The sequence below is a fragment of the Rousettus aegyptiacus genome, unplaced genomic scaffold (assembly GCF_014176215.1).
Source record: "Rousettus aegyptiacus isolate mRouAeg1 unplaced genomic scaffold, mRouAeg1.p scaffold_m13_p_15, whole genome shotgun sequence".
NCBI classification, from domain to species: domain Eukaryota; kingdom Metazoa; phylum Chordata; class Mammalia; order Chiroptera; family Pteropodidae; genus Rousettus; species Rousettus aegyptiacus.
In genome coordinates, this window is record NW_023416290.1 from 240,433 (window position 1) to 262,417 (window position 21,985).

General features: G+C 48.4%; 1 protein-coding gene across 1 annotated transcript; it reads right to left on the reverse strand.

Annotated features, from left to right (window-relative positions):
* Positions 1–3,491: 3,491 nt before the first annotated feature.
* On the reverse strand, positions 3,492–21,763 carry DECR1 (2,4-dienoyl-CoA reductase 1). The gene is made up of 10 exons (XM_016138572.2): positions 21,659–21,763; positions 14,470–14,669; positions 13,267–13,324; positions 13,062–13,148; positions 12,123–12,270; positions 8,151–8,250; positions 6,742–6,814; positions 4,639–4,785; positions 4,138–4,200; positions 3,492–4,035 (listed from the first exon to the last, which is right to left on the reverse strand). Exons 1-10 carry the CDS (start codon positions 21,707–21,709, stop codon positions 3,976–3,978), a joined length of 987 nt encoding a protein of 328 aa, XP_015994058.1. The 5' UTR covers positions 21,710–21,763; the 3' UTR covers positions 3,492–3,975.
* Between the last annotated feature and the right edge of the window lie 222 nt (positions 21,764–21,985).

Sequence of the window (21,985 nt, forward strand, 5' to 3'; positions counted from 1 at the left end):
GCTTGCCTCCGTAGTTATCTGTCTCAGCCAGTGAACAGGTGCCTCTAACACTGAAAATGCAAACAAATCTCCAAATATCCAGATGTTTGGAGTGTTTGCCCTAGCGACATTCAAATATTCCTTTATGGAAGGTCTTCTCCAAAGGGACAGGCAGGACGCAGGCTTCACACACCTCCCTGCAGGAGCAGCTGTTGGCTGCCAGGCTGCAGCAGAACCTGCTGCTCGCCCTCTGCCCCCGAGCGAGCGCCGGGCAGGGCACACGCGTGACTCCCCAGGGGCTGGCGGTCGCGGAGCCGGCGGAGTCCCCACGCCTGCTGCGTGACAGGCCAGCCTCCTGGGGCGGAGCGGAGCGTGCGGCCGGAGCCGGGCAGGTGCGCGGACGACCGCGCGGGCAGCGGGGTGCGGGGGTGGGAGGAGTGGGGGGCCGCTAACGCGCCGGCCACAGTGGGACACCGGACGCCCCAGGGAGGAGCCGCGTCCCCTAGGGCGGGCGGTCCTGAGTGCGACGCGAAGGTCGCGAGTTGACAGTCACGGGCTCGCGACCTCCGACCTCCGGGGTCCCGAGGGCGGGTACGGGGACGCTCGCGGACGCGGGACTGTCTGCGGGCCGCCCGGCTGTGTCCGGGAAGCGGCCCCGCTGCGGGGACGGCCCGCGCGCGCGAGGCCGGAGGGACTCCCGCTGCCCGTCCCCGCTCCGGGCCACCTACCCCCGCGACCTGCTGCAACAGCGCGCGGCGCGCGGGGCTCACGAACCGGGGACCCAGACGGCGCGCAGCGCTCCCGGACGCGAGTCGACCAAGGCGGCCCAGCCGAAAGGTGTGGGAGGAGGTGGGACAAGCCCTTCCAGCCGAAAGCGACCTAGGTAGCCACAAGCGACGAAAGCGGCCCGCGGGAACGCCAACCGCGGCGGCGCATCAGAAGGGCCAGGGCCGAAGCGGGGTTGAGCGCCGCGCGCTGGCGAGGACGAGGCACCCTGGGACTCTCGAACCTCGCTCCGCGGCAGCTGAAACAGACTGTTGGGCCAAGTGGCAGTGTCTGCCAAACTTGAAAATGTGTGCCTCGTCACCCGCAACCTCACTTAACGTGGGAAGGTGTATACATCTTCTTCACCCAGAGGAGATAGTGTTCACAGCAGCGGTGTTGGGCATGGCCCCAAACGAGAACCAACCCGAAGTCCACCAATAGCAGAGCTAGACTGTGGTGTAGTCACCGTGGGGTGTTATGTAATGAGGATGCATAAGCAATTGCTATACACTTAGAAAAGCCAGGCGCAGAACAAAGTGTGTTCCACCCAGAGAAACCAAAAGCAGCTTAGTTATAAGTGAAGACACAGGCTTGTTTTAAAGAAAGGGACACAGGGGAGGCTTCTGGATTCCTGGTAGTGCTTCTCAGCAGGGGGGCGGTTCCACAAGTGCATTCATTTTGTGACAGTTGGTCATTTGTATACTTCTACATCAACTCAAAGGTTAAAACGATGATGTGTGAGCAAGGACTTGGGGAACACCGTCTGGAGGAACGAGCCTTAGGGCTCATTCCTACACAAACAGCGAGCGAGTCAAGGCCGGAGGTGGGGCCACCTAGAAGAGCAGAGCCAGCCTCTGCCAGAGCCTGGGCCGGCACGGGCAGGGCCTGGGGCGGAGGAGGCCGGGTGGCCCAGGCGACGCATGTTATGCATTCTGTCCTCAGCCAGAAGACTAGTTTACCTCACGGTGAGAACGTAAGATCTTAGAGGAGAATTAAAGGGACTGAGGTTGAGAATGAATTTATGAAAGTCTAATCAATATTGTTGTCCAAGGGACAAAATAAAGTTGATCAAGAACAACAACAAAAAAATGGGTTTTCTCCCATTGAAGGGCTTTTGCAATAGAACTGTATCTCATAAAGGCCGTATTGTCTCTATGTTTAAATTAGGATCCCAAGAAACTGGTCCAATTGGGCAGGAGACAGGAGCTTGACTGTGTGACGTCGGGCAAGTCTTAGCCTCAACTGCCTCGACTGTACAACAAGGGGCTGAGAACAGTGTCTCCTAAGGCTGTTCCACCTCTAAAATTCTGGCATTTAGTCCCTTAAATTCTGATGCTTTAGTTTCCCACCAGAACAATAAAGGAACAACTGTTACTCCATTCCTGAAACACTTCTGGGAGGTGTTTTCACACGTTGTCAAATGAGTAATATTGTTACAAATAACCCTCATTTTCATTTTCTGAGTGTTAACTCTCCCATTAATGCAGGACTCTTAGCCAAAGTAATGATGCTTAAGGTGAAAGACTGATATAGTTGCAGCCCAAAGGTGGTAGGTACATCATAACACACAGTGACTATCTATCAATAACGTGTTTCTCTTTCAGACAGCCTGAGAAATTTCTTTCTTCAGGAGGAATCTCGATGAACTGATAGCCATGGTCTCTCTTCTCTGGTCCCCTCTCCCACGCCTGCAAGCTCTGCTTATTCACTGTTTGTAATAACATGTAAGAATGAAGCAAATTCTAAGAGATAATTAACAGAACAAAAATGTATGCGAACTCAGACGAATAAAAAAGTTCACACCACCCATTAAAACACCAATAGGTAAAAAGGCAAACAGGACGTTCTCAAGCATAGAAAAGTATTCAGTATCACTAATAATTATGTAAACATGCTTTTGAAGGGGCTATTGTTTTTGCTTAGGAATTTGGTAGTTTGAAAGTGACAATACTGCGTGTGGGTGGGTCTTTGTTGAAATGGCACTATTGCACACAGCCCGGGGTGTTTTAAACCCATGTGGACCTTAGAAATAACAATTTGGAAATGTACATCGAGAGTCTTTAAAAGCTTCATAACCTTTGATTAATAATCTTACCTCCAGGAATATAACATGAGGGAAAAAATTCCAATTTCTAAAAATGGTTTATGTGAAGACATTCTTCATAGGTTTATATGTTATACTGAAAAAAAAAAAATAGCCTAATTCCAAAAATAAAGAATTAAAGTCTGATATATAAACAATGAAATAAATCACATTTATGGGGAAAAAAAGGATCTGACTTATTATGTAATCTCAATTGTTAAAAAAGGTTACAAAAACATTAGGGGAAAAAACGATATTTATAGTTATAAAAATGTGAACACTAAATATTAACTAAAAATAGAGATATAGTTATAGTGGTAAAATTAGTGGAGGGGAAGAATGCACATTAAAAAAAAATAAAAACCAGAAGTGCTGAAGAGGGCAGAGGTGGCCACATGGGAAGAGGCCCTCTGGGCGCGCGCTGCCGTGGTGCTTGGAAAAATCAAAGGCCGAGGACAAATACACCGAAGCGTTCACGGACGCTTTCTTGAGGCAGCTCGCTTTCTGCTTTTGTGTTCTCACGTTGCTTACCGTAACCGTGTCTTAGGGAGACCGGGGAGCCCACCTTTCCTTTATGTATTCTACATTCTACAGTGTCTTTCCTCGCTGCAGCCCCCCGTGAAGCAGATATTATAAAACTGACCTTGATAATGAAGAGAATAAGAAGAGATGAAAAGATCATTTATAGACTATTGGCACTCCCCGCCCCCACACCCCATACCACGAGAGATACTGAGATTTCCAGAAAGATGAGCACAGCCGAGCGGGACGACAGGGTTGGTGTTGAAGGAAGAGACTGGGCACCTGGGCTGTGAGTTGGCGGAAAAGACCGGGTCGGAGGCAGGAGCCGGGACCATGAGGGCCGCCAGTCCAGGCCCAGGGCGTTGCCCGTCGGCGGGCACACCCGGCAGTGGTAAGGTTTCCGCGTGGGGCACACAGTACGTCCACCCAAACAGAACCAGATGCCCTGGCAGACCCGTTCGGAGGCTGTGGGATGGAAGCTGGTCCCCTCTCGGGAGGCTGGACAGTGGGCATGATCAACTTGGTGATTATGAGTGATTCCTATGAAAGTAAAATAGATCTTGAAAATATTCAAAAGAGATCATTTATGTCATTTCCACGGCAACCAAGATGAAGGCCAGAGTGTCTCAGGAGCCTTTTGTCTTCCTGATCAGTCCTTCTATGCTGTCCCACTGCTCCTTGTTGACCTGACGCAAAAAGGAAACATCCATTTAATGCGGTTCTCGTATGCTTTTAAAGATTAGCATCCCAGCTGCTAAGACCACGTCACAGTCACGAAGCGGCATTACCTTCCTCAGAAAGTTGAATTCGCCGGAAATAAACGGCTGCTCTCCACCATCGAATCTGATGACCTGAAACGTGGTAATAAACATTCTGAAACCAATTCCTTCTCAAAAGTTTCTGAACCATCAGCCACTTTTCCATCCTCATTGGATGGAGTAAATATATCCTTGGCACTTTCAACTGAATCCCAAATTTTAAAGACAAAACTGATGATTAAACCTAAACTGATTTCTCTTTAGAATATTCTTTCTACCGTCTCCACAATGACAAATTCTACTCAACCTTAAAGATCATCTTCGGGCATGTCTACCAGAATAACTTTCATTTAATAAAATTAGTTTATCAATGAATCAACTCCATAGGCTAAATATTGTGACATTATTCACAGCTAAATAAGTATTTTAAATCATATTTACATTCAACATTGTCAGGACTGGTTCCCTAGTATGCCGCACTGCACCCTAAATCTACCTCCCCAAAAAGCTCAGCGAAATCCCAGTGCTTACTGCGCCATTGATCCAAGAAGCATAATCGCTACACAGGAAAGCAGCGAGGTTTGCAAGCTCCTCCACAGTGCCCAGCCTCCCGCAGGGGATTCTCTCGATAACTTCTTTCCCAAACATTCCACCCGGGTCAAGACGGCTATTGGCACCCTTAAGAATTAAGAAAATGGTTAGGTTGCATTTTCACATTTTCTTTAATGTAACCCCTTTCCTATTCAAGAAACAAATGTGCATAAAAGGAATGTTACTATGGTGGCCTATTTACACCTTAGGCTTCCTATGCAATGGAGAATTTTGCCAAATTCTTCCACATTAACTTTAGCTCAAAACAAGTCATTTCACCTAATACTGACCTTAAAAAAATTGCTAGAAAGTGTAAGCTTTTAAATGTTAGTTTCATCTATAAAATTGGGATACCCATCTTAGCTACCTCACACAATTGCTGCTGGATGCATCAAATGAGAAAATGGATATGAAAGCATTCTGAAATACGCACAAGCTCAGTGTGTGGGGTGAGGGTACCACTGTCATTTGACTTAGCAGACACAGAAAAATGACTAGAGTAGGAAATATTTAAGAGGAAATTTCTTTTCTTCTCCTTTCTTCTCGAATAAAAAGCAAGGACAAAAACAAGCATGTAGGAATACACATTCAGGTAGATCCCAGAAAGAGGAACACCATAACTGAATCTGACATGGAGGTCTGCCTTCTGCTGAGGGCGAGAGGGAGCAGGTGACGGTGGCTTTGGGCACGCACTGCTCGACACAATGCCTGGACCTTCTGCACCAGGGCCTGCAAATCGCAGGGTGTGGGATGGTCAGCACCCAGGCAGGTGTGAAGCTGTGGGGACAAAAGGTGGCAGCTGGTCTCAATCCAGCCTCTATCAGTGCTCCAATCTCTTTAAAATGGCATGCTTCTTGGGTGTGCGTAATTCATGCCTCTACTGCTAGACTGCAAAGTCCCTGATGGCAGGCACTCTGCCATAAACGCACCTTTCTCAGCACCTCTGCACGCAGTAGGCACTCAATAAATATTTTAAATAAACAGTAAAATGCAGCTGATCTTTCCTAGATGTTGAAGTCCTAGAAAGACGCTTCGGGGACCACACGATTTTTTTCAGAGTCCTTAGCAAAGCGCCACCAGCACTGCCTATCTGTACATATGCCTTTGAGTTATTTTTTCATTCATTTTAGTGACTCTTTATCACTGCGGTGTTAATCATGCAAGGTATTCAACGACGTTTCACTCAGGTGGTTTGTTCTTCCAATTTTCTACCCTTTAAACTCCTAAATAAGTTAATATAGCCGTTTTCAAGTTAGTATTTAATACCCGGCACTACTTACAACCCGAATGCGTCTTTGCATTACTTTCCAGTGTGTTTCTACAACTGGACCAGGCTATCACACTGCAGGGAGGCTTCCAAAGCTACACACCAGTGGGGAGTATGAATTCCTGCTTCCGTGAAAACAAGAAGAAGTGTGAGGCTGAAGTTGTCTGGGGTACTGGGAGGGAGCAGGGAGCCTGTGGACCGTCTGTGCCCCATCTGTAACCATGTTAGTGACAATGACGAGCTGCAGAGGGCATCTGTGAGGATTACTGGTTAGAAGCGAAGTGCGCGCCTCAGGACCGTTAATGAGATGACGTATGCACCGAGTGTTGAAAGTGGAAAGGCAGACGCACATGTCAGAGAAAATGCTGCCTTGAGCAAGGCCAACCTGTATGATAAATTTCTTCGGCATCTCTTAAATTAAATATACATATTTACTTAAAAAGCATGCCGATTAAAGTAAGAATCACTAAAATATAGTAAAAATTAAAAACTCTAAGACAAAAACGGATCCCTAAAGCAAACTAGACAAAATACCAAAATTGATGGCATAAAAGATCCCGAAAGAGGAAGTCGCTGCAGGAGACCAGGGCGGGGGAGGGAGGTGATGGGGGGGGTGGGGTGGGGTGGGGTGCGCAGGGCTGCCATGCTGCCCGCACAGTGGCAAAACCATCCTGCTGTCCCCACGGCTCCAAACGCAGGCACATGACCATCAGAATACACCCACCCCAGGCGGCACTCCTCAGTCACCCAGCGAGGACTAGCGCCCTGAGCCTTACTTTGGTTTTTATGGGCCCTGGTTGAATCACGTTGAATCGCATTCCGTATCTACTCCATTCAGCTGCGAGAGACCTAGAAATTAAAACGAACATCACAGATTCTAAAGTTTAGACTGTATGTTAAAAATGACAGTGACCATGTTTACTATATGCACAGTTACTACACGCCAGAGACCGCGACCCCAGCCGGCAGGTACCATTGTTCCAGACAAGGAAACTGAGCACAGAGGTTAAAGCATCAATCGCTACGGCTAGTGAGTGGCAGAGCTCCAGAACTTGTGTCCTTAGTCACTCGGCTGCACTGTCATTGCCATTTTAGTGTTCTTAATCACTACACTATTTACATTTTAGAATCAAGTCCAATATCAATGCACATCCTCAGAGTGGGCATCACTGCTAGGTATAAAAACACGAGAAGTGTGGCCCCCCCCCCCAAGTGCTCCACGGTCAGTCCTCCCTTTCCAAAGTCCAGGGTGGCTTCGTCCAGCACACTGGGTCACGATGTCTGCGACACCACACACCACACACGCTTCCATTTAGTAGAGGGGGAGGGCACAGATGTAAAATGTTGACCGCACCTATGCTTCGCTAGGCTTTAACACAAGTGTTGACCTGCACTTGAAAGGAAACAGGAATTTGACGAAATCTTGCTAAGCGCCCTGAGACGAACAGCAAACATGGGACCTTGAAGCAACCTGTGTGAAGAGCCTACGTGACAGACAGGCCTAACTTTATTGTCTAAACTTATTTTAGGACTTTACAGTCATACGTATATTTGCGTATGTATATATTTAATTTAACATCAAAAAATAACTTCAGGTAACTTATGCAAATGCAGAAGGTAAGATCATCTGAAAGTAAGAGGAAAAGAACCGAGGATGAGGCAATATAAAGATGCCGGGAACGGAACTGACCCCTGCGTGTACTGCGACATCCCACATAAGTACCGCGACCAAGCCACACCTGAGTCGTTCTTCCCATAAACAAAAATGAGAGAGGGAAGAGGCTGGGTGCAGAGAACCGCAGGGCTGCAGCGGGCCACACGCGCAGCGGCGGGCCCTGCCCCCACCAGAGCCTGGCGAAGGCCGGCGACAAGCAGATTCGGGGAGCGCCGTGCGCTGCAGGGCCCCCGGCCCGTCTGTCCCGTCAGTCCTGTGCGCAGGCGCGACGGAGCACAGAGGTGTGTGCAGAGGGCAGTCGCCCTGCGCTGGCGGGCCCCCCGGGGCTGCGCGATCTTAAGGTAATTAAAGTGAAACGGCGTGGACTTGCTCAGGCACAGGAGCCAGTGGCAGGGGCTGAGGGCCCACGGGGCTCCTGGCCTGTCAGACAGGCAGAGCGTCCGTCTCCCGGGGGACGCAAACTGATCTTTGTGTCCTTCTCCCCCAGACGCGCTGTGGGCCCGCACTCACTTGCTCAGGGCTTCCACGCCCGCTTTGGCAGAGGCGCTGGGCACCACGAAGCCTGACCCGGACTCAGCATAGATGGTGGTGATGGCAAGAAACGCTGCTCCTGGAAGTGGAAACACACAGCGGGTAGCGGCTCCGCGCAGTCCGGTGCGGCTCCTCCCCCGGCCTCAGTGGACTCGACGCCCGGAGCACGCGCGGCGCGAGCACACGGATGCGACCGGCGCCACCAAAAGCGTTTTGCACAGCACAGAAAACCGTCAGCAGAACGAAGTCACCCCACTCCACGGAGCAAGGTATTCACAAAGGGTACATCCAATAAGGGGTTAGTGTCCAGAACACACGAGGAACTGATACAGCTTCGCACCAAAAAAACAAGCAATCCAATTAAAAAATGGGCAGAAGGCCTGCATAGATATTTCTCCAACAAGGACATACGGATGGCCAACAGACATAGGAAAAGATGCTCAACGTCATTAGGGGAGTGCAAATTAAAACCACAGCGAGACGGCGCCTCACACGTCAGAATGGCGCCCATCGATGAGTCAGCGACGACAAGCACTGGCGAGGACATGGAGAGCGATCCCTCGCGCACTGTTGGTGGGGCCGAAGTCGGTGCACCCACTATGGAAAACAGTTTGGAGGTTCCTCGAAAACTAAACACTACCTAGGAACTGCCTAGGACCCAGCAATTCCGCTTCTAGGTATTTATCCAAAGAAAACAAAGACACTTATTGAAAAAGGTATACACACGCTGATGATCACTGCGGCATTGGTTACACCAGCGGAGACGTGGAAGCACCTGCGTGTCCACTGAGGGACGTGAGCGGACGAAGAGGTGGCCCGTACACGATGGAGGGTCACTCAGCCATGAAAAGAAATGAAATCTTGCCTCTGGCAACAGCATAGATGGACCCAGGGGTGTTACGCTAAGGGAAAGAACTCAAACAGAGAGCAACAAACACCGTATGATTTCACTTATATGTGGAATCTTGGAATCTAAGAAACAAAATAAACGAACAAACAGAACAGAAACAGACTCATAGAAAACTGACGGTCGCCAGAGGGAAGGGGGGTCGGGGGAGTCGGGTGAAGCCAGGACGAGATTAAGAAGTTCACATTGGTAGTTACAAAACAGTCACAGGGATGTAGAGGGCACCGGGAACGCAGTCGGTAATGCTGAATAACTACGTACGGTGTTAGGTAGGGACTGGACCAATCGGGGTGATCACCTTGTAAGGTGTATCTCTCGTTTCTAGTGATCTAGGGGTGGATGGAAAAATTCAGTCTGTATCCTATCCACGTCCTTTGTGACCAGACTCTTAAATAAAACTCCATATTAGTCCTTTAGTCTTTCCTCATTGCACGTTCTCTCAGTTCTTTACTAAAAGTAGGTATTCTTTCCATACTATTTACTATCCTAGTGATGGATCTTGCCAGGATATTTCCAACAGCCTTCCTGAAAGGGCTGGCCACGCGTCCGCCGGCCGCCGCGGCTGGAAGAGCAGAGCGGCTGCCTCCGAGGGTCTCCTACATCTCGCACGTGTTCACCGCCGCTATGCCCACCAGCGCCACCTGGAAACGTGCTTTTACCACGTGCCCGACTCTGGCCTCTTTGCCCCGGCCCAGGCCACAGCTCCGGGTCCTCAGTCCACTGCGGCCCCACTCTGAGTGCGCGTCGTCCCCGAGTCCTGCCCAGCCAGCCAGTGGCCGCCCTCCGGCTGCCGGCGCCTGCACCTCTGGCCCGCCTCCCGGGCTCTCTCACCTCGACCTCCTCCCCGGACGCCGGAGGACCCACCTCCCTCCTGATCACAGGCGACCGGGCGCGGTCTTGGACGAACCCCAGCTCCCCCACGTGGACGCACTTCAGGGGTTGTCAGGCCAGAGCACCTCGGCGGTCAAGCCTCAGAGCAGACCCGTGCGCTGAGCTCCACAGCCCAGCGTCCGAGTCCTCAGCCCCGCCAGGGCGCAGCATCAGTATCCGACAGGGCTCCCGGAAGGGCACGGGCTGGCGCCTGGCTTTTAAAAGGCCTTAGTTAATATACTTTTAATGGAACCCATAGAATTTTAATCCAACGTGATGAATAAAAATAGATCAAAGTCTATGTCAGAATGAAAGACAATGAGGAGAAGATGGGAAAGTCAGACAGGAAGCAGGGTCACAGGGCTAGGCAGCGAAGGAATGAGGAGCAGAGGGGGTGGGGGGCAGAGCCGGGGGGAGCGGGGAGAGAAAGTCAGGGGTGGGGCTGGACGACACTCAGAGACCTTGGTCCTCGGGTGGAGGGGGCGGAGGAGCCAGCCCACCTCGGGCTCTCTTTCCGGTCACCCGCCCCTCTGAAAAACCAGAATCAAAAACAAAAGCATCACGCAGAGTCCGCCCCAAGTCACAGCCCTCGTTGCAGGAAGTGACACAGTATGAGGAAATGAGACACTCAGATGACTCCGTTAGAGGAAGGAGAATTTAATGCCAGCGGAGCAGGTGGGGCTCTCGACAGCCTCGAAGCACGGCCTCCCCTTGGTCAGAGTTCCTCCAGCTTATGCACCCTGTGGTGTCCGTGCGGGGGGCCGCGACTCCTTTGCCTGAGGTTTCATGTGCGTCTCGTGACTGGGGACAGGAGGGGGAGCTTCAGGTGGGCGGCTGAAGAGGAGGAATTTCCAGACCACTGGTCTTACGGAACCTGCGACCTTGGCGCCATCAGCACCGTTACCGGATTCTTGCACAGGGAGACGGGACGTGCTCAGCGGATTCCTATCCAAAGCCCGAGCTCTGATTGTAACATAACAGGCAGTTTTTACGCAGTCTTGTTCCTACACGGCTACAGATAAGGAGACTGCTGGATGGCAAACTATGAATTGACAGATGTGAGCTGGGAGGCCTCGAGGTGGGGGAGGCAGCTGTGGGAGAGCACGTGCGTGGGGAGCGCCGGGCAGCCCTGGGGAGAGCGGCTTTGCCCGGCTGGGCGGGTCACTTCCGCAGGCCCTTTCCTCTCCTCTCTCACCCTCTGCGGCTGTGCGAAGGAGGCCTGGGTCTGTGTTTCAGGGAGAGTGAGGACGAGGGTGGACATGCAGCTGGCGCCCGTCCTTCGGCCTGTCCCTACACGCCCTCGCGCGGGCCTCAGAGTTGCCCAGGCTGCCCTGCCCGCTGGCCGCGAGGGACATCCTTCAGCGGACACAAGGGCTGTGCCGCCACGCCCGGCTCGGGATGCCCCCCGTCGCGAGAAACACTGCCCCCCCCCCGTCGCACGCCCCCCACCCCCGCCCGGGCACAGCCCACCGGTTGCAGTGCGCGTGGCGCAGGGCCTGGCGCGCACACACACGAGTCGCGCCTGCCGGATGAGCCAGTGCACACCGCCCCAGGCACGCAGGCGTGCAAACGCACGCACGCACACACAACCCCCTAGTCACAGCGCACAGACGTCTACCTAGAGTCTGTTCATGTCCACACCAAACGTTCTGGTACTTTCCTCTATGTCTGCTGCCCTCTGGTGCCCTTGGCCTCGCTGCAGCCACTGTCCGGACCGCTCGCCAGCTCAGAACCCTGTCGCCTGCCGTGAGGCCTGCTGCCCGTATCCTCCCCGGGGCCCGATCTGTCCCGAACCTCCTGCTGGCCAGAGGAAAGCGAGCAGCCTGGATGGTCCGACCCGTCCAGCCCCACACTTGGCAGGCGTCCCCCCCCCCGCCAGTCCCCGCCTCACGAGACTCCTCGTCTCCTTCAGAACCAATACTGCGTCTCCCACGTCCGGCCAGCTCCCCCGCCCTCCCGCGCTGACCAGGCCTGCGCCCCCGCCGCTCCCCTGAAAGCCCAGCTCGGCCTGACGGTCACCTGGGGGGGCGGGGGGAGGGCTGGTCACGCCTTTCCTGGGCCGCCACACGCAGGCTGGTCAGGGGGGTGTCACTCCTTCCTAGGACAAGGCTGGACACTGTCAGGGCCGCAGGGCTGCGCAGGGGGCCCGCGCACGGCAGGACACACGCACACACCTCTCTGCGCCTCGATCAGCTGCTTCCCGATGGCCAGCGTGACGAAGGCCGTGCCGTTCAGGATGATGTCGGTGATGGTCCTCCACGCGTTGGGAGACAGTCTCTCGGTGGGAGAAATGAAGTTGCCAGCCGCATTGTTAATCACGATCTGCCGGGGGACACGTGGTTACCGTGACTTTGAGGTGAGGAGACACGTTCGCCCTCGTGGGCGCTTCTGCCCCAAGCCCAGGCGCGGTCCGATACGGGACGACGCCAGGAGAGTCAACACATGGCCGCTGTCCTCGAGTCCGTTACAATCTCCTATGTTCTTACCAAATTCTAGTCCCAGCTCTTTTCTCAAAATCAGGGTAGAGTCTATCAAAGAGAACAGAAACAGACGAAGCATGCCTGCCACACGACGACACTTCACATGCCTTTAACCTCGGGGGCATTTCGGCCTAAGCTACTCCGTCAGACTCTGGCCGAGGACCTGGTTCTTCACTGTCGGTGAAGGTCCTACTTAGTCCTACAGCTGGTCTGGTGTTAGGGCCGTCTGACAGCATCGTTAATGTCAAAAGCCCTCCCTGGAGACCCCTGGAAGCCACGGCGTCTTCCAGCGCATGACCCCAACAGCAGCGGAGCGCCCATGCCTGTCGCAAGTCTCGACAGGAGACTGGACTTTCTCGTGGGCCTCGTCCCTAGCACTCTCCACCAACAGAGATGCGGGGTCATCAGGAAACACAGAGAGCGTGGCTCGTTCAGCCCTGACGCAGTCACTACGCCTCCCTGGTCGCGATCTCATTCAACAGAGTGGAATCTGTTCCGCGTGACCGCAAGTGAGATTTTTAAGTGGTGTCCCTGTCTGCTGTGATCTGCTCTCTGCTCTAAGACAGCGCTGGCTGCTCGCGGTGCATGCTGGGAGGGTCCCCCACGCTGAAGTTCCGTTCCCGTGACACTCACGTCAGGATGGCCTGCGACCCTGATCAGCTCCGACACCGTGTTCTGGACCATGTCAGGGTCCCTCACGTCACACTGAATTGCATGGACCTGCAGAGGAATAGACAGGAGGAATCTTATATTTTTCAAACTTCCTAAACCAAAACCATGAGTAGATTTCTTAAGCATATTATGATTCCTAAATTTAAATTAAATGTTTTTAACATACCTTATTTCCAGTTTGAGAAGAAATTTGTTCTGCGGTAGCTTTCAAAACATCAATCTTTCTAGAGATAAACATATAGTACTTTGCATGAGTTTTGAAATGCTGTTGTATCATATTTTTTCTTTTTAATTCTATAAATTAAAAACCAGAGAACCTACAGCTTAAAGAGACATTCTTGAGAAAATACGAGTTATGTATTAAACAAATCAGTTCGCATGAATTCATTTTCAAAAGTTATTCAATTTCTATATCTCTGATACTAATGTGCTAAATTATTTACATTTAAACCAGTTACTTTATATCTACTCATAGATTAAGATTTTTTCCTTAATGACAATCATTTCCATCTGTTCCCCTGCCCACATCTGCTTTGGAAAGATAATACCTTCGTGGTATAATGTAAGCCTTTATCATACTATGTAAAATCTAGGTTGTGTGTAAAACCTATGATAGCAGTTTTTAGACCAAATTTATGGATATAAATGCACTACATGCATTCAGAACCTCATATCCTTGAAAGAAACATAAAAATGAACCGTTGAGTATAAATTATGTAGTGTTATGAAAAATATCTTAACACCCTTAAAAACAATACAATATAAAAACAAACGAAAAAAGGCCTGGCCAATTTCCACGAGTGGAGGCATGTGAAAGCGGTCCCTTTGGCCCCTGGGGAGTAACCTGTCATTCCGGTCGCTGCTCACCTCCAAAAAAGTTTACACTACTCTAAACAGACGGAAGAGTAGATTTTCTGACCAGTGTGAAGCTCTCTCTAGACTTAAGGTGCAGGGCCCAGGACATGCCTCTCCAGTGAGAAATTCCTTTCACAGGGTCTCAGCTGCCACGCCCATCGCCACAACAGCTCCTCTGAGAGGCCCTGCCAGCTTGAAGAGGGAAGGTGGTCCCCGCCTCCCGCCTCCCGGTGCGGAGGGAAGGTGGTCCCTGCCTCCTGGTGCAGACACCCTGCGGGAGCAGCCTCAGCGCACTTCGTCTTAACTCCATCCCCCCGTACAGAAAAAATCCCTGTCGCTGCCTTTTGGAAATGTTTCTATCATCACGTTATAACTGGTTTTTCCAAGGAGATTTATTTAAATAATCGAAAGGATAGTTCATGGAAGACTGAGATGCAAAACGAAACAAGTCTGGCAAACAGTGCTTCGATCTGCAGGCACTGACCTGCTTCACGACTACCTGAGCGCGACTCACCGGCTGGCGATCACACACTGCGCACCCAGGCTGGACAGAAGCGCGGCCATCCCCCTGCCGAGGCCCGTGCCGCCCCCGGTGATGAACGCCACTTTTCCTTGAAAACTGTTAGGCGGTAGCATCGCTTTTTGAAGGGGCGGAAAGAATTTAGACGAAAAAGCCTCAGGGTTTTGATACCTTTTCGTTCCATAACTGAAAAACTGAAAGCGAGGGGCGGGGCGGGGAATTAGTTGAAATTTGCATATATGTATTACCACAAGAGCCGAATTTCAGAAAACTTACTCCTGAACGTAATATTATTCAAATCCTTGGATTAACACATTCTCCGTAAACGTTTAATTTGCATTTAATCCATTATTTTTCTATTGGAATGCTGTGACAGAGTAGAATGGTTAGTCATGGGCTTTGGAGTGAGATAACAGGGCAGAATTTCCTCTCCAGTATGTAACCTTCAGCAATTTATCTGACCTCGCCGTGCCTCAGCTGCTTCTACAAATGAAGACAATAACGGAATCTTACCCATTGGATGTGATCGCACGAGTTCATATATATAACTACAACACTGTTCAGCACATGCTAAGCACTCTATAAATGTTAGCATTGTTATTTATAGGTGTTTTTACTTAAATTTAACTTTAAAAACTAACAAAGCATATTTGTCTTTAAACATGAATATTTTGGATAAAAATCACATTGTCTTTGAGTCACTGGAGAAATCCGTAAAAAGTTCTTTATAAGCTTTATCAGAGCAAATGCCTCTTCCCATGCTGCTTTCTGGATGATAAATTTAGAACAGATAAACTATTTCTGTTATGTTTAAAATGGGAGAGGGTTAAACCATTCTGAAGTAAAATCATTTGCACTGACCTTAGATTTTAGTTTACACTCTCACCATCCTCGTGAAAATCACTGCCATTCTCTTGCATCTATGAAAATGAACTTTAAGTGCTGAGCATAATGACAAATGACAGAGAGCTAATGTTCATTAAAGGTTTACCATTTGTCAAGATTAGATTTCAAACTGACTAATCTTCCCACTCCATGAAATAGGAAGTATTTTTACCCCATAAACAGAAGGGGCCTAGAGAAGTCAGACGTATGGACCAGGCTGCAGAACCGAGAATCACACGTGAAACTGCCTTGTGCACCACCTCCCTCCGTTCCCGGAGCTCCTGCTGACATTAACCACCACCCCGGAGGCGCATGACATTCATCCGAGCACCCTGCAAGACTCAAGACCCAGAACCTATCATGTCCCACTGGGGTATTCCTGCAAGCACGTGGGCCACCATCAGTTGATCCTGGGTACCTAGAAATGCACCCTAAGGGAACAGCTAGAAGCGAGGTCAACGACTTAGGGTGAGGCTGCTCATCGACTGGAAACTGCACACGAAAACACTTATGACAAGATATTAGGTGAAAAAAGAAATATACATGTTCTTAACTGTAAATAAAAACACGTGCTTGGAAAAAACACCGCGAGGAGGGGACACCAGCAAGTGGCAGAGTCTCTGTCTACCACGCGTCCAGGTGCGCTAACCGCACAGCGATGCGAGGCCAATTCTGCCGCCGCCCCATCTTATAGATGGGGAAACCAAAGCACGGAAACGGCAAGTTACTAACTTGAGACAATGAGAAGTAGCATCGACTTGACTCGAATCCAAGCTGTGTCTGACTTCCAAGTCCCCCACCATCCCACAGTTACCATCTCTGGGCAAGGGACTGTGGATCATTATTTGCTTTTTGTTTGGTTGGATTTAGTATTTCCAAAATCTAGTCAATAATTATAATTTGACTTTATAATCAGGAAAAAAGACGTTATTATAAGAAAATTTGAGGATGTATAAAATTGGTGAAAATAACTTTGCAAATCTGGTTTGCTCTGCCGGCTACGTCACTTCCTCTAGCTTCACGCTGACAAAGCACTTTTTTCCTGCACCTTTTGCCAAAGCGTGAAACCCAGACGGCCTGCAGGAAGCTTTCTCCACCTGAATGGTTTTGCTCGAGGCTGCCACCACCTCCAGAACCAGTCCACCCAGGCGATGAACTGGGAAATTTGCACGAGTAGGCTACTAGGTTTGTCATTACCAAGGAATAATGAAAAATGGTGTTCTTAATTTTCCAAAGGCTCCAGGTTTGAACTTTTATTTCGTGTTGGTTTGTATAGGAAATTTGATGTGGTGCTCTGTGAAAGATAAATTACGCAAGATATCTGCATACAAACTTTCTTTATTCATTGATTTAAAAATATTTTTCAATCTCCTTACTGGGAGATAAAATGCTATAAAGGTAAAAATAACCACATTTACTAAAAATTCCTAATAAGTGTCTATCATGTAACAGATGGCAACATAGCACAATCTCATTCACCTGATTTGATGTGATGAATACTGATCACATGACTTCCCTTCCCCACCAGAGAAAAGTGAGCAGAGAGATATGCTGTTTTATTTCACATTACCTTCTGATCACTCATAGCATGTATGCTGTTGAATATTAAATTCGAGCCACCCGTCTGCCTAAAAGCAAGTCGTTCACCATTCGAACCCATGGACATGAGCAGACCTCACAGGATCACGTTATATTCAAACTCCTATTTCTACAAAGGATGCTGAATATACTGAAATTGCATTTTGGCTGTTTTAGTTGGATCCTAAAAAGTAGATACAAAATAGGCTTTTAAAGATTTTCAAATCTTGCTTGTTTTTCTAGCAATAAGTTTTTATTTTTTTTGAACATGGAAATAACCTTTCATATCAAGATTGATTTCTCTGGAGATCTTTAAAATCTCTCAAATTCTTAAAAAAGAGTCTCCTAGTTTTGGCTATACAGATTTCCTTTCACCTTCTGGCCTTTGCTGGGGCTTTCTCTTCAGCCTGAACTACCCACTTATTTTCGAAACCTGGCAGAATCAGCTTTCGAAAACCAGCCTAGGGTCAAAAACTCTGTTGACACTTAGACGGGAGCCTCTGACTCCCTCCTCCCATCAGGTGTCAGCTTCCACAGGGCACTGTGACATCGGGAAGGCAGAAGGCTCACTCCCCACCGTGCTGGGGTTCCTGGCACCAATAGCATTCAGTAAATGCTTGTTTTACTGCATGGAACACTGATTGGCCAGGCTCCAATGCCATCAAGAATGTATGAGAGCAGATGAGAAGAGTCTTGTGCAGACTCTTCCAAATCCAACTCTTTGCCACTTGTTTTGACAAATTAAAATAATTATGTCTGAGGACTTCAAATAACGGCATCTTGAAATTAGTTTACACCCAAGAAAAGAAAATCCAAGTCTATTGATAAAAGTATTAAGAAGGCATCTGCATATATAAAAACAAGACAAAGGGCTTTAAAAGGTAGTCCACACAAAGAAAATATACATAAACATACTTCTAGCTGAATAATCATATTTAAACAAAGGAAGACACCTTTTTTCTATTACCAGATCAGCGAGGTTCAAAGTTTTATAACACGTGATACAATAATTTGCTGACTAAAGTCACTCTTGCGATTCGATTCGATTCGTTGATATGAACTGGGGCAACTTCTTTGGAGACCAGTTTGGCAACATTTATCAAAATGTTAATTATAAATACCCTTTGAGCCAGTAACTCTACATTTGGCAATTTTTTTCCAACAGATACACTCACTCATTTGGTGGGGTGGGAAAAGCTATGTTCAAAGCTGAAAAATTCTATTTACAATCACATGAAAAAGAATAAAATACTTCCTAATAAATTTAATAACAGCAGTGTAAAAACTTGTTAACTGAAAACTATAAAAGAGCATTAAAAATTAAAGACTAAATTAATGGAAAGAGATCCTGTGTTCATGGATTGGAAATCTAATTTTGTTAAGATGGCCAAATTCCCCAAATTGATCTATAGATTCAATTTCTATCAAAATCCCAGCTGCCTTTTTGCAAAACTTGACAAGTTTATCCTTAAATTTATTTTTAGGGGCTCAATATAAGGGGCTCAACATATTATAAATATATAATATGTTCAAAATAGCTCAACATATTCATTAAAGCCTTGTTTGTAAAAGAAAAGGTTAAAACACCTATCTGTATTTCCGAAGGGGGTGTAGCCAATCCATTAGGGCTCATCCACATAACAAACACTGTATTTATTAAGAGAAGCTGGAGTTTACAGCTACATGTAAACACTGCTACATCGACACGCTTACTCAATCACTCAACATATATGTGTTTATACCTACAGTGTGAGGCATTACAGGTTAAGGAAAAACCCTATGTAGGGAAACACATATAAAATGCTCCCATTTGCATATTTTTTTTTTCTTTCCCTAAATGAGGACGTCTTCATACATACATGGATATGTGCACAGGAATTGCTGGAGCGACAAGAAACTTCACAGCAGTAACCTCTACGGAGAGGGACTTACTGCATTGTCACTGCGTGTCCTACTGTACTGCTCGATGTTTGATATGTTCATAAATTATTTTTTCGTTAAAAATAAAAATCAAATCATATATTCAAGCACACAATATGGAAAGGGTATAGAAAAAAACAAAGTTATAGCAAGAAAATAGCATAGGATGAGTGTCCTAAGGACACGTGCCCCGTTTGCAGTGTAAGTATTCTATATTCCACACCTAAGCATGAGCTATGTTTATCAAGACATGATATTATCATATCTATTTTGGGGGAGTTTCTAAGTACCTGTAGGTTTAGGTCAAAATGAATATTTTTTTAGATCAAATTTATCCAGACTCAAAGTCACATAAGTGCTTTGCAAACTGGGCCTTCCTGTCATATAAAAATGTCGGCTTGGTAAAGCCCGGACAATCTTATTTTTCAAAGGATGACAGAAAAATGCAAATCTTTGCATTCCCGAAGCGACTCATACAGTCCGTGCACACATCATGCCTCCACTCCCGCTCGCCACTTAACTCTGCCTTGCTGCTAGAAGGCGCTGTCTGCGCCATGCACACAGTCCTTCAGCACCCAGACCACGTCCGCTGCAGCAGGGGACGTGGTTAGAAGCTGGAGACGTCTGGAAACACGAGGGGCGGCCGGATGGGACAGCCCATGGGTGCTCCACTGCAGAATCAGTCCTGCAGACAAGGTGCTGCCCCGCCCACTGATGCGACAGTCTGTAAACCTAAGAGAACCGAAGAGCCCAGACGACCCAGCCCGCGGCTGCCACAGGCCACGTGCAGCGCCTGCTCTGTGCCCGAGTGGGTGGCCTGGGCACCGGCACACGCTTGACTCAAATGGGGCCCTGCAAAGAGGCCACCGACGTTCTAAGCTTCTGCAGAACACGGATCTCGTTGCCACAGCAACTTGAAGGGATGCTCAGTAAATAAAAAGTTAGCTGGGCTCTGGGCTCCTGTGGCCAGATGAATTACGCAGCTGTTGCCAGTAGCAAGACAGAAATTACATTTTTGAGTAATTACACATCTTATAGCAATGAACCCGAGGCCTTGAAAAAGCAGTTGACCTGTGTTACAGGATGTATTCCGGTTTTTATTACAGTTATGTTGGCAGTCAGATGTGGACGAAACAGATGCTTCGCCAATGCTACACGATAAAGGAGACAAAAGCCAGGGGATAAATTAGGAGGCAGTTTGAAATTTTCAGCTGGGGTCTCCACGCCAGTGTGCCGCCTCCACAGCATCTCCAATCGCTCCTTATCACATTAGCCAAAACTCTTTGTTGAGACAAGAAACAACCCCTGCTCTTGAAAAGGGTTATTCTGATTTGCGATTTTGCTTATACGAAAAAGAAAAAAAAAAAAAAAGCAGTGAACAAACCAGATAAAACCCTTGGCTCCAGGAAGCTTATATACTGGAATTTTAAATTGAGTAAAGAAAGATTTCTTAGGCTTTCCAGAGAGGGAAAATAAAAAAGGGAACAAAGATCCAGCTGGCCTTACACTTCTCCCTGACAATGTTCAGTGTTAAAAGACAACAAACCAATGCTGATTAAGTTCTAAGGAAAAAATGGAATACATCCAAGCACACTATGTCTCTCTGCCCTGCTTTTTACCAGCACAGAAGGCTGGAAGACATTAACCAAATGTCAACCCTAGTTTTTTCAGAGTAGCCATTGTGCGGTCATGCTATTATTATTATTTTTAATAGTATTACCTGAATTCATATTGGCCAATGTCATCATTTTTATAAAAACAGTTAAGTTACTACTATTGTTAGGAGCGAAAGGAAAAGCTTGGCAGTGTGTATCACAGGTATCAAAGAATGAGCTTATGAAAGAATGGTAAATTAAAAAAGAAGTTTCCTAAAATAAGCTTAACCTTACTACATGGGATGAATACTGGTACTTCCTCTTCTATTCCAATTTATTGTTCTTAAACTCATTTTTGTTCTACTAAATTGATTTTAAGGTCCAATCACGGGTTATTATCCCTAGCTTGAAAAAATACATGAGGTTCGATGAATGCAGATACCTTTTTCAACCAAGGGATGCCAAAGAATGCCCGATACCTAACGGGTACTTAATTAGTATGTCCTGATAAAGAACTGACTGGGGGAACTCAGAGCACCTTGAGAGCCGGGTTCCTATTTTTTTAATTCTGGCATCCCCAGGGCCAGGCATAGAGCCAGCTCTGAATAAATGTCTATGTTGAACTGAGGCCTGCTAAATAACCGCACAATTTAATATACCACTTCTTATACAGAAGGTGTGACAAATGAAACATTTATCTTGGTTCTCGCTAAAAAAGTATTCAAATTAGGGATTTTAGCTGTAACAACTTGCATTTGTCCAGAGAAACATGTTTTCTGGTGAAGACTTGTCTTCTCCCGGGAATTCAAACCCCAGCATGCTCCGGCCAGGAAGCAGACGCCCTACAACAGGTACCTCTGCCTTCTAATGTCCCCTCCTCAACATTTTTCTTAAGCAAAGGAATTTCAAAATTGTCAGGGTACGATTTTTAAACGAGTTAATTTTCTCCTTTCTCAAACTGTATTGTAATGGTGTCAGAAGTGCTGGGATACACAGCTTATTATTACAATCGTAATGATTCGTGTTAAAAAACAATCTCTGAAGACTTTTCTACCCCACAGAAATTTTGAAGGAAATGAGAAAGGATTTTAGAACCAATCGGAAAACACAATGACCTGTCACCTAAATCTTTACAGGATGAGGAAATACTCTGAACGAAGCAACAGCACTAGGGGACCCGAGGCCCGGCTCTTGCGCCGTCTTACCCGCCAAAGACCGCGGCCAGGAGCCGAGGACACGCGACACAGCAGCGCCATGGCGGACGGAGCGCGGAGGCTACGCGGTGCGCCGGACGTGGCACCGGAAGTCGCGGCGGGGCACCGGAAGTCGCGGCGGAGCCGGGGGCGCGGCTGGGAGCCGAAGGGGGCGGGGCGGGGGCCGGGCAGACCCGGCGGCCAGGCGCGCGGCCGCTGCGGCCAGGGGGCTGTGCCCGGAAGAGCCTACGTCACCCCGGGTGCACGTGGCAGCTAGGGGGCGCGGCCTGAACCCTACGGTCCTTCTGCCAATCAGACTGGCTGGAGTCGCAAGAATCT